This window comes from Salvelinus sp. IW2-2015, linkage group LG30 (assembly GCF_002910315.2).
Source record: "Salvelinus sp. IW2-2015 linkage group LG30, ASM291031v2, whole genome shotgun sequence".
Classification (NCBI taxonomy): domain Eukaryota; kingdom Metazoa; phylum Chordata; class Actinopteri; order Salmoniformes; family Salmonidae; genus Salvelinus; species Salvelinus sp. IW2-2015.
In genome coordinates, this window is record NC_036869.1 from 6,243,120 (window position 1) to 6,257,216 (window position 14,097).

At 43.6% G+C, this 14,097-nt stretch overlaps 1 protein-coding gene across 1 annotated transcript in view; it reads right to left on the bottom strand.

The window, feature by feature from the left end:
- Positions 1-13,520, bottom strand: part of LOC111954794 (uncharacterized) — a 114,267-nt gene extending 100,747 nt beyond the window's left edge. Inside the window, exon 1 of the mRNA XM_023974706.1 lies at positions 13,341-13,520. Coding sequence (XP_023830474.1) covers positions 13,341-13,520 — 180 coding nt within the window. The remainder of the gene's footprint in view (positions 1-13,340) is intronic.
- Between the last annotated feature and the right edge of the window lie 577 nt (positions 13,521-14,097).

Below are 14,097 nucleotides of genomic sequence, written 5' to 3' on the forward strand. Positions count from 1 at the left end.
GGTGTATCTACTGTACCACTCCAGTGGTGTATCTCTGTACCACTCTAGTGGTGTATCTCTTGTACCACTCTAGTGGTGTATCTCTGTACACTCCAGTGTTGTATCTCTGTACCCTCTAGTGGTGTATCTCTGTACCACTCTAGTGGTGTATCTCTGTACCATCTCCGTGTTGTATCTCTGTACACTTTAGTGGTGTACTCTGTACCACTCTAGTGTTGTATCTACTGTCACTCTAGTGGTGTACCTACTGTACCACTCTATTGTTTGTACCTACTGTACCACTCTAGTGGTGTATCTCTGTACCACTTTAGTGTGTACCTACTGTACCACTCTAGTGTTGTATCTACTGTACCACTCTAGTGGTGTACCTACTGTACCACTCTAGTGTTGTACCTACTGTACCACTCTAGTGGTGTATCTCTGTACCACTCTAGTGTTGTATCTACTGTACCACTCTAGTGTTGTATCTACTGTACCACTCTAGTGGTGTACCTACTGTACCACTCTAGTGTTGTATCTCTGTACACTCTAGTGGTGTATCTACTGTACCACTCTAGTGGTTTATCTACTGTACCACTCTAAGTGGTGTATCTACTGTACCACTCTAGTGGTGTATTACTGTCACACTCCAGTGGTGTATCTCTGTACCACTCTAGTGTTGTATCTACTGTACCACTCTAGTGGTGTATCTACTGTACCACTCTAGTGTTGTACCTACTGTACCACTCTAGTGTTGTATCTCTGTACACTCTAGTGGTGTATGTTGTACCACTCTAGTGGTGTATCTACTGTACCACTCTAGTTGTGTATCTACTGTACCACTCTAGTGGTGTATCTACTGTAACCTCCAGTGTGTATCTCTGTACCACTCTAGTGGTGTATCTCTGTACCACTCTAGTGGTGTATTACTGTACCACTCTAGTGGTGTATCTACTGTACCACTCCAGTGGTGTATCTCTGTACCACTCTAGTGGTGTATCTCTGTACACTCTAGTGTTGTACATACTGTACCACTCTAGTGTTGTACCTACTGTACACTCTAGTGGTGTACCTACTGTACCACTCTAGTGGTGTTCTTACTGTACCACTCTAGTGGTGTTCCTACTGTACCACTCTAGTGTGTATCAACTGTACACTCTAGTGGTGTTCTTACTGTACCACTCTGTGGTGTACCTACTGTACCTATGTACCACTCCAGTGGTGTACCTACTGTACCACTCTAGTGTGTATCTACTGTACCACTCTAGTGTTGTACCTACTATACACTCTAGTGGTGTACCTACTGTACCACTCTAGTGGTGTACCTACTGTACACTCTAGTGTTGTACCTACTGTACCACTCTAGTGTGTATCTACTGTACCACTCTAGTGGTGTACCTACTGTACCACTCTAGTGTTGTACCTACTGTACCACTCTAGTGGTGTATCTCTGTACCACTCTCGTGGTGTATCTCTGTACCACTCTAGTGGTGTTCCTACTGTACCACTCCAGTGGTGTATCTGCTGTACCACTCTAGTTTTGTACCTACTGTACCACTCTAGTGCGGACTGAGAGACCTGTATGCGATTGATGGCTGTGGCTGATAAAATAGTTTCCACAGGGACTTGGCAATGACGGTCCATTTGGCAAGTCAACCGATACTGGAACAAATGTGTATGTATACTGTGCACATAAGGATTATCAGGATGAAGACCAGATGGTGGAGAGGGTAAGAGTTGTGAGTTGAGTTTAGGGGTGGTTGTGATTTGAGAGCTATGCTACCTGGAGGGTAAGTATAGATTCATGCACGCTTAGTGTGTCTTTCACAGTGATGCCCTGAAAGGGACGCATGCCCGCACTCACACACACACACTAAAACACACATTGTTAGTTTGAAAGCTCTCTCACTTCCTCTCCTTGTACCACTAGTGTTATTAGAATCAAAACAAATGAAACAGAGAGAGAAAGATAGAGAGCTAACTTATGTCAGACACCCACGACCTGGCTGAGTTTACTGTCTCGTGTCATCCCCCCATGCACCATCTTTTAATCCACCTTCCCCGCACATCAGACCACACATCTCTTCTTTTCTTTTATCACAAGATTCATGAGATACAACTGGGAAGCTATGCAGGGGTTTGAAGCCTTCAAAAGCCAGAGCAGAGAGACAGAAAGACAGACAGCAGACAGACAGACAGACACAGACAGACACAGACACAGACAGACAGACAGACAGACAGACAGACAGACAGACAGACAGACAGACAAACAAAGAACAGACAGACAGACAGACAGACAGACAGACAGACAGACAGACAGACAGACAGACAGACAGACAGACAGACAGACAGACAGACAGACAGACAGACATACCAAATGTGAACGATCTGAGAGACAAGGCAAGAAGGGCGTTCTATGCCATCAAAATGAACATAAAATTCCACATACCAAATAGGATCTGGCTAAAAATACTTGAATCAGTTATAGAACCTATAGGTTGTGAGGTCTGGGGTCCGCTTACCAACCAAGAATTCATAAAATGGGACAAACACCAAATTGAGACTCTGCATGTAGAATTCTCAAAAAATATCCTCTGTGTACAACGTAGAACACCAAATAATGCATGCAGAGCAGAATTAGGCCGATACCCGCTAATTATCAATATCCAGAAAAGAGACGTTAAATTCTACAACCACCTAAAAGGAAGCGATTCCCAAACCATCCATAACAAAGCCATCACCTACAGAGAGATGAACCTGGAGAAGAGCCCCCTAAGCAAGCTGGTCCTAGGGCTCTGTTCACAAACACAAACACAGTCCCCGGACAGCAACACAATTAGACCCAATCAAATGATGAGAAAACAAAAGGATAATTACTTGACACATTGGAAAGAATTGACAAAAATCAGAACAAACTAGAATGCTATTTGGCCCTAAACAGAGAGTACACAGTGGCAGAATACCTGACCACTGTGACTGACCCAAAATTAAGGAAAGCTTTGACTATGTACAGACTCAGTGAGCATAGCCTTGCTATTGAGAGAGGCCGCCGTAGGCAGACCTGGCTCTCAAGAGAAGACAGGCTATGTGCACACCGCCCACAAAATGAGGTGGAAACTGAGCTGCACTTCCTAACCTCCTGCCAAATGTATGACCATATTAGAGACACATATTTTCCTCAGATTACACAGATACACAAAGAATTCGAAACCAAACACGATTTTGATAAACTCCCCTATCTACTGGGTGAAATACCACAGTGTGCCATAACAGCTGCAAGATTTGTGACCTGTTGCCACAAGAAAAGGTCAACCAGTGAAGAACAATCACCATTGTAAATACAACCCATATTTATGCTGTGAGTGTAATGTTTACTGTTCATTTTTATTGTTTATTTCACTTTTGTATATTATCTACCTCACTCGCTTTGGCAATGTTAACATATGTTTCCCATGCCAATAAAGCACCCTGAATAGATATAGATAGATACAGTAGATAGATAGATAGATAGATAGATAGATAGATAGATAGATAGTAGATAGATAGATAGATAGATAGATAGATAGATAGATAGATAGATAGATAGATAGATAGATAGATAGATAGATAGATAGATAGATAGATAGATAGATAGATAGATAGATAGATAGATAGATAGATATAAGATAGATAGATAGATAGATAGATAGATAGATAGATAGATAGATAGATAGATAGATAGATAGATAGATAGATAGATAGATAGATAGATAGATAGATATTATTAGATAGATTATTCCCATGTTTCTCTCGGTGGTGTGTAGGACGGTTTGTGACTGCAGCGTTCTGAAAACCTCTTTCTTTCTGGGTATGAGAGAAAACATTGCCCTAAATCTCCTCATCTGATGAAGGTGGTGGGCCCAGGTTTGGAAACAAACAATTGCTTAGGTCTGCCTGAGATAGATTTGATTCAGAGTTGTACATGCTTCTTCTGTGCCATGTAAGGACATGGATATTCACACCCATTGGTTTTAATTGTCCAGATCTGAAGCATTCTAATGAATTTGACATTTGGAGTTGTATTACATTATGATGTGGTAAATAATCCTGTACCTACAGGCTCTTTGAGTTTACAGTTAGACCGTTCGGACTTCATCTTTACCCTACTATGTTTCCCTTTTCTTACATGCAGTACTGTATATCTTCACCTTGCCTCATCCGTCTCACTTTCTCTTCTTCTCCCTCTCCTGTAATCAATCATTCTGAAGTTTTTGGAGGGAGATATGATATCCAGGATGAGTGTAGAATGGGTGTGTGAAACCTCAAACTATAGTGCCTTTGGCATTACATTCCGACTGTTGCCATGGCGATAGGAGAGTGGAAGTAGAGATAAAAGTATTCATGATTTGATTGGGAGGCGATGGTGACTGCCTGATCACTACTACTACTGACTCCCTGATATCATTCCCCTCCACATCAAAGCAGCTTTTCCCGGGATAGGCCTCCCATATACCCCACAGAGATGACTCAGTACAAAGAGAGAGAGTCGACATACAGCTGTAATCGTTCTCTGGTGTTAGACTTCAGGGGTGGCCTGCAGGGGGTCCTCATATACCGACTGTAGCTACATTAAGGAAGAGCAGTTGGCCACTCTTTTCTCATATCCCACAGTCAGAGTTTTTGTATAGTTTTTGTATAGTTTTTGTATAGACCGGAATATTCACATTCTGTGACGCTCTTGTCAACCTTCAGCGATATGTTGATTCACTACCCTCTCTCTGTCTCAGTCTTTCCGCCACTCCCTCTCTCTTTCTCAATCTCTCTCTTCCTTAGACATACACACACATATGCACATGCGCAGCTTACAGACCACACATGAAATCACTTTTGATGTCATTTCACCGACAGAGGAATGAAAGGTTGGAGGTTCTGGGCCTGGGGGGCGGCTGGGAGGGGGGCTGCTCTTCTGACAAGGCAGTTCCTCCGGCACTGTTTAGCATTTACGGTCTTCCTGCTAATTCTGAACCAAGGTGATCCAGTCTCGGTCTCAGGCTGAAATAGATTTGAAGTACTGCTTTCTCTACCTCGCCACATAAGTCTTCATTAGCCAATCCCCATGACCCGCACTAAACCCACATCAATATACCCCCCAGCCATCATCAATATACCCCCCAGCCATCATCAATATACCCCCCAGCAATCATCAATATACCCCCCAGCCATCATCAATATACCCCCCAGCCATCATCAATATACCCTGCTGTCCTGTAGGCTTTGCCTGGCAGGTAGCCTCACACTTCAGTCCAGCTTTAATCTAGATTCTGTCACACAGTTTAAACACTGCACCAACTCATTGCCATTCACTCAGCCTTCCCTCTCACATCCCTCCCTCCTTCCCTCCCTTTGTCATCCAAATGCATTCTGTGCACCTAATACCATTAGGGATGTCCATATCTCAGGCCCTTTTCTAATGCATGGAAAAAGGGGTTCTTATATTGAGGGAATTTGTTAGCGTGCCCTATCTTCTTTCTCATTTTAGTTTTCCCCCAGTGAATTAATCTGGGCGGGGAAAAATATAAAACATAAAACAAAACAAACATTGAGTATCTCAAAAGGCAGCCAAGCTTGAGCGCCAGAAAAATACCAAAAACTAAGCAAGAAAAGGGGCTCTGGGGTTCTGATGCGYTAAAACATGTTTTGATTCATTCTGAAGGATGTAGTGTTGGATGGAATCAAATAGAGTACCCTGATGACATCCACCCTAGGCAGTTTCCTGTCCTACTTGTGGTAAACATACAGTTGTTCAGATTGGTGAAACAATAGAGGGAAGCTGGAGTCCATATCAGCTGATCATGATCTCTTTTTACCACAACTGGCCATAATCTTTAGTTCGCTATCATCATCAACACAAACACATATGCACGTGCACACAGATACACACACACACACACACACAGTACACACATACGTCCTATAGCAACTTGTTTGTAGTATCCCTGACTGAAGCATCCTGGTTGTGGGTTTTTGTTCCTACGGTACACTAACACTAAGCTGGAGTGGGACGCAACATTCTATACTCAGCCACTAATCCCTGTCGACTTCCTGTAACACCTTTTATATGACAGGATCACACATCTCAAAGCCCTCAAGTCTGGATCACACACACACTGACAGACACACACACTGACACACACTGGCAAATACACACACAAAGACATAGACACACATACATACACACATGAACACACCCGGGATGCATCCAAAGGACGTCTTATCATCTCCACATCCTGTCTGTAAAGCAGCCAACCAGAAACTATAGAGGTGGACGGCCATCTTTTGTTCTGCACACTCCCGATATGCAGTCTGAATACGGTATTGAAATTCCGCAAAGTACATATTAAAACGCAGYCCACACTTTAACAAGATATTTCTTCTACCTTCTACTTCACAAAAGTTACCTTGGTTGTCAGATACTATCGAAAAAGTTCTTGTAACTTTGTAAATAGTTAAAGCCGATCCTCTGCCCCCGTGGTCCCGTATGATCAGTCTGTGCAAGGAGCAAGGATTTGAAATGTTAATTAAGTACGAGGCCTTTGCCAGATAAAAAGGGAAAAAAATGGGCAGAAAGTTGTATGTAATAGAAACTTTGAATCCAGTCATGAAACTAAGATAGATTTCATGAATAATTGAAATCTGGAGAAAAAGCTTGCTGGAGGATACTGTCTGCCACATTTTAATTCAGTCAAAGTGAACAGGTGTTCAAGGAACTGCGTGGAAATCAAATCAACATGCTCTCCAATACCACACAAGACACTTGTTGATGTACAAAAAATTATGGCAGACAACCAAGGCATAAACATCACATTATTGAAGATATAGAAGGAGAGGAAAATGACAGTGTTAATATTGTTTTCAAATGAAAGAGGGGCACATCTCCAAAGTTAATTTCCTGTCCAAAAGGACATTGTCACTACACTCTTAGGGAAAAAAATCCTATCTGTCCCCATAGGAGAACCCTTTGAAAAACCATTTTTGGTTCCATGTAAAACCATTTCTATAGAGGGCTGTACATGGAACTCAAAACGATGCTACCTGACAGCCGAAGAACCCTTTGGAACCCACTTTTCCAAGAGTGTATACACCAGCCTTTAACCACAAGAGAGAAAGCATGCATGTGTGTTTGAGAGAGAAAGAAAGAGAGAGAGAGAGAGAGAGAGAGAGAGAGAGAGTTGCCTTTCTGCTGGTCTATCAATCACTATATGCATTCAGTCTGAAACCATCATCCTAGAAGTTGTGACTTCAACATGAGGGACATTGTAGAAAACTGGATTGTCTCTAACATATCTAACCAAGTTGATAATGTCATAATGTAGGCTGGCTCTGGCCCAACACATCGGTTTCTGGAACCAATCAGAATGGTCAGAATGTGTTCGCATTCTAGAAATCATCGGGGAAAAAGGAAAATCCACTCATCGTGGAGAAGACCATAGAGAGACAAAGAGGACATCATCAAGAACACGGTGAGACAGAGAGGACCACATCAAGACCATAGAGAGACAGAGAGGACCACATCAAGACCATAGAGAGACAGAGAGGACCACATCCAAGACCATAGAGAGCAGACAGAGAGGACCACATCAAGACCATAGAGAGACAAGAGGACCACATCAAGACCATAGAGAGACAGAGAGGACCACATCAAGACCACAGAGAGACAGAGAGGACCACATCCAAGACCATAGAGAGACAGAGAAGACCACATCAAACCATAGAGAGACAGAGAGGACCACATCAAGACCATGAGAGAGACAGAGAGGACACATCAAGACCATAGAGAGACAGAGAGGACACATCAAGACCATAGGAGAGACAGAGAGGACCACATCAAGACCTAGAGAGACAGAGAGGACCACATCAAGACCATAGAGAGACAGAGAAGGACACCATCAAGACCATAGAGAGACAGAGAGGACACGAATCAAGACCATTAGAGAGACAGAGAAGGACCACATCAAGACCATAGAGAGACAGAGAGGACCACATCAAGACCATAGAGAGACAGAGAGGACCACATCAAGACATAGAGAGAACAGAGAGGACCACATCAAGACCATAGAGAGACAGAGAGGACCATCAAGACCATAGAGAGACAGAGAGGACCACATCAAGGACCATAAGAGAGACGAGAGGACCACATCAAGACCATAGAGAGACAGAAGGACCACATCAAGACCAGAGGACAGAGAGACCACATCAAGACCATAAGAGGACAGAGAGGACATCAACCATAGAGAGACAGAGAGACACATCAAGACCATAGAGAGACAGAGAGGAATCATCAAGACCATAGAGAGACAGAGAGGACCACATCAAGACCATAGAGAGACAGAGAGGACCACATCAAGACCATAGAGAGACAGAGAGGACCACATCAAGACCATAGAGAGACGAGAGGACCACATCAAGACCATAGAGAGACAGAGAGGACCACATCAAGACCATAGAGAGACAGAGAGGACCACATCAAGACCATAGAGAGACAGAGAGGACCACATCAAGACCATTAGAGAGACAGAGAGACCACATCAAGACCACAGAGAGACAGAGAGGACCACATCAAGACCAAAGAGAGACAGAGAGGACCACATCAAGACCATAGAGAGACAGAGAGGACCACATCAAGACCATAGAGAGACAGAGAGGACCACATCAAAGACCATATAGAGAGACAGAGAGGACCACATCAAGACCATAGAGAGACAGAGAGGACCACATCAAGACCATTAGAGAGACAAGAGAGACCACATCAAGACCATAGAGAGACAGAGAGACCCAATCAAGACCATAGAGAGACAGAGAGGACCACATCAGACCATAGAGAGACAGAGAGGACCACATCAAGACCATAGAGAGACAGAGAGGACCACATCAAAGACCATAGAGAGACAGAGAGGACCACATCCAAGACCATAGAGAGACAGAGAGGACCACATCAAGACCATAGAGAGACAGAGAGGACCACATCAAGACCATAGAGAGAGAAGAGAGACCACATCAAGACCATAGAGACACGAGAGGACCACAATCAAGACCATAGGAGAGACAGAGAGACCACATCAAGACCATCAGGAGAGACAGAGAGACCACCATCGAAGACACACAGAGAGGACAGAGAGGACCACATCAAGACCATAGAGAGACAGAGCAGGGACCACATCAAGACCATTAGAGAGACAGAGAGGACCCACATCAAGACCATAGAGAGACAGAGAGGACCACATCAAGACCACAGAGAGACAGAGAGGACCACTCAAGACCATAGAGAGACACAGAGAGACGACCACATCAAGACCATAGAGAGACAGAGAGGACCACATCAAGACCAATAGAGAGACAGAGAGGACCACATTCAAACCATAGAGAGACAGAGAGAGGACCACATCCAGACCATAGAGAGACAGAGAGGACCACATCAAGACCATAGAGAGACAGAGAGGACCACATCAAGACCAGATAAGAGACAGAGACCACATCAAGACCATAGAGAGACAGAGAGGACCACATCAAGACCATAGAGAGACAGAGAGGACCACATCAAGACCATAGAGAGACAGAGAGGACCACATCAAGACCAAGAGAGACAGAGAAGACCACATCAGACCATAGAGAGACAGAGAGACCACATCAAGACCATTAGAGAGACAGAGAGGACCACATCAAGACCATAGAGAGACAGAGAGGACCACATCGAAGACCACAAGGGACAGAGAGACACAGCAAGACCATAGCAGAGACAGAGAGGACCACATCAAGACCATAGAGAGACAGAGAGGACCACATCAAGACCATAGAGAGACAGAGAGCCACATCAAGACCATAGAGAGACAGAGAGGACCACATCAAGACCATAGCAGAGACAGAGAGGACCACATCAAGACCATAGAAGGCAGAGAGGACCACATCAAGACCACAGAGAGACAGAGAGGACCACATCAAGACCATAGAGAGACAGAGAGGACCACATCAAGACCAGGAGAAATAGAGGTTTGGGTGGAAAGACAGACAGAAGGGAAGGAAACACTGCTGCTACCTCGCTCTCCAACCAAGGTGCATGAATTAGGGGGCGCAAACTGAAGTGAAGTGGAATTTCCACAACAGAAGGACAGAAAGACAGACAGACAAAATAATATCATCCTTCAGGGTCATATGATATGGTACAGAGAGAGATTATGGTAACAGGCATAACAGAGGCAATAATAATAATAATAATTTAGTGGGTGCTTATATTTGTCCTATTTGTACAATTGTGTATTAATTGGAAATATGTTATTTACATATCCCAACACCACCTGAGAGTGGGTCACAGCCAGTGTCTGCAATTATCAGTGGCATCCCTGGAGCAATTAGTGTTTAGTGTCTTGCTCAAGGACAGATTTGTTTTAATCTTGTTCGCTCTGGGATGGGCTACCAGCTGGGCTATCTGCTGCCCCAGAGGTAACAGGGGTAACAGAGGTATGATAACAGGGGTAACAGAGGTATAGTAACAGGGGTAAAACAGGTAACAGGGGTAACAGAGGTATGGTAGAAGGGGTAACAGTAGTAACAGAGAAAAAGGGGTAAGAGGGGTAAGAGAGGTACACAAAGGTAACAGAGATAACAGGGGCAACAGAGGAAACATGGGAAACAGAGGTGACATGGGTTACAGGGGTATGGTAACAGTGTTAACGGAGGTATGGTAACAAGGTAAAAGAGGAATGGTAACAGGGGTAACATAAGTAACAGGTGTAACAGGGGTAAGAGAGGTAACAGTGGTAACAGAGGTATGGTAACAGGGGTAACAAAGATAACAGGGTACTAAAGGTAACAGAGGTATGGTAACAGGGGTAACAGATGTATGGTAAAAGGGGTAACAGAGGTAACAGAAGTAACAGGGTAACAGGAGTATCATAACAGAGGGAACAGAGGTATCGTAACAGGGGTAACAGAGGCAAAAAGGGTAACAGAGGTAACATGAGTAACAGAGGTAACATGGGTAACAGAGGTAACAGGGGTAACTGGGGTAACAGAGGTAACAAGAGTAACAGGGGTAACAGTGGTTACAGATGTATCATAACAGGGGTAACAGGGTAACAGTGGTAACAGGGGTAACAGAGGTAACATGGGTAACAGAGGTAACAAAGGTAACAGGGTAAGAGAGGTAACAGGTGTAACAGGTGTATGAGACATAACAGGGGTAACAAGGGTAAACAGAGTAACATGGATAACAGAGGTAACAAAGGTAACAGGGTAAGAGAGGTAACAGGTGTAAACAGGTGTATGAGACATAACAGGGGTAACAGAGGTAACAGAGGTAACAATGGGTAACAGAGTAACAAAGGTAACAGGGTAAGAGAGGTAACAGGTGTAACAGTGTATGAGACATAACAGGGGTAACAGAGGTAACAGAGGTAACATGGGTAACAGAGGTAACAAAGGTAACAGGGTAAGAGAGGTAAACGGTGTAACAGGTGTATGAGACATAACAGGGGTAACAGAGGTAACAAAGGTAACAGGGTAAGAGAGGTAACAAAGGTAACAGGGTAAGAGAGGTAACAGGTGTAACAGGTGTATGAGACATAACAGGGGTAACAGAGGTAACAGAGGTAACATGGGTAACAGAGGTAACAAAGGTAACAGGGTAACAGAGGTAACAGGTGTAACAGGTGTATGGAGACATAACAGGGGTAACAGAGGTAACAAGGGTAACAAAAGTAAGAGGGGTAACAGGGGTAAGAGAGGTAACAGGGATAACAGAGGTAATAGGGCTAACAGAAGTAACAGAGGTAACAGGAGCAAGGTGCTGGACAAAGTGCAGAGACAAGTGGTCTTTTGTGAAGCAGAAGGTAATCTTAGCACCACAGGTTTAGTGTGAGGGTGGGTCTATGGTTGGTGAGGAAGCTGTTGTGCAATGGGTGCTTAGTTCAATTAGCTCTCACAGTCTTACTTCAGAATTAGGCATTCATCCATGTTTCTAAAAAGTCAAAATATGTTGTTTTGTCAAACTAAGTGTTTAAGGTTAAGTTTAGGCATTAAATCAGATTTTTTTAAGGTTAGGGTTCAGTATAGGCATTAACTCTGAAATCTTAAGGTTAGGCATTACCTGAATGGTTAAGGTAAGGGTTAAGGTTTGGGATAAGCTTTAAAAGAAAAATCACAAATCAACTTTCTATCACTGGATTTCAACTTGCTACCTTTAGAATCTGAGGCAGCTGCTTATGGGTAGCCACCATTCCCATCCACAACACTCTAGCAAAAGCAAAACCTACTTGAAGGTAACAGCGCTCACTGTTGACCCTGGTGGCCGGTTTTCTTTTCATCTTCCGATGTCCTCAGATAGACGTTGAATACTGACTTAGTACAGTAGTGGTAGTTTAGTACTTTACAGTAGAGATAGGTAGTAACCAATGATGAAATTATTAATGGTGACAATGTATGATGGACTTATCAAACTGCAAAACTGTCCAACACTACCTCTAATACACACACACACCCATACAAACACACAAACACACACACAGATAAATAGTGCTCCCCCACACAAAAAGTGGCAAACAGCTGGCTAACAACACCATAGATATGATTCACTGACCAGTCACACACACACACACACACACACACACACACACACACACACACACACACACACACACCCTTTTGATGACCCTGATACAGTATATAGTGTTTCTGAAGTTGTAACCTGCAATGGTGTACACTACAATACCCATCATTTTGTATATTGCAATGCAAGAACCTATATTGAGATCTAACTGTATGAGTCAGACCTGGTAACATTGTCCATGGAATCAATGCTCAAACAGATGCTGATTGCTCTCAGACAAACAAATCAATAACGGTTGAAAGGGAATTGATTCCTTTGTGTTGTTTATGCTGCCCAACTGTTTAGACATACACATGGACGCTGACACAGACACACACACACACTTTATCCCCCACACATAAACACAAATGCTGTGAACCACACAGAATACACCTCTACCCAATAGCGGAATCAAGTGAAACAGGCAACAAACTTCTTGTTAATAAGGAGAGATTTCGTTCAATTTATAATACTATGAGGTTTATGAGAAATTGGGCAACAGCAGCACAGTGATGAATTTAATTCCATTGGCCTTCCTAATGAATATATAATTGCCCTGAATTATTTGGATGCCGGAGAAAAAGACCAAAAGTCATAATTTCCCTCCAGTTTTTTCTGTTTTCTCTGTTATATTCAAATAAAGGCAATACTTGAATTCTAAACCTGTTTGTATTTGTTGGGATAATACAGCAGCATTTATTATGCCATTCCTGGAGGCAATGTCTTGTCAAGTGAAGGCATTTACCATCAACACATCAGGCTGAACCACATCAGGCTGAACCACATCAGGCTGAACCTTATCAGGCTGAACCACATCATGCTGAAACACATCAGGCTGAACCTCATCAGGCTGAACCTCATCAGGCTGAACCACATCAGGCTGAACCTCATCAGGCTGAACCTTATCAGGCTGAACCACAATCATGCTGAAACACATCAGGCTGAACCATATTCAGGCTGAACCACATTCAGGGCTAAAAACCACATTCAGGCTGAACCACATCAGGCTTAACCACATCAGGCTGAACCATATCAGGCTGAACCACATCAGGCTGAACCACATCAGGCTGAACCTCAATCATGCTGAACCACATCAGGCTGAACCACACCAGGCAGAACACATTCAGGCGAACCTCATCAGGCTGAACCACATCAGGCTGAACCTCATCCAGGCTGCAATCTCATCAGGCTGAACATCACCAGGCTGAACCACATCAGGCTGAACCTCATCAGGCTGAAGCATCCACCAGGCTGAACCACATCAGGCTGAACCTCATCAGGCTGAACCTCATCAGGCTGAACATCACCAGGCTGAACCACATCAGGCTGAACCTCATCAGGCTGAACCTCATCAGGCTGAACCTCATCAGGCTGAACCGTCTGTAAACGTCACCATACCCAGCTGAAGAAATGTCAGTTGTTTTAAATTTGAAAACACTATCATTGTCATAGTTAGAAGTTGCATAAATGAGGATCAGTGGTAGAGACTTCATTGAACTCAC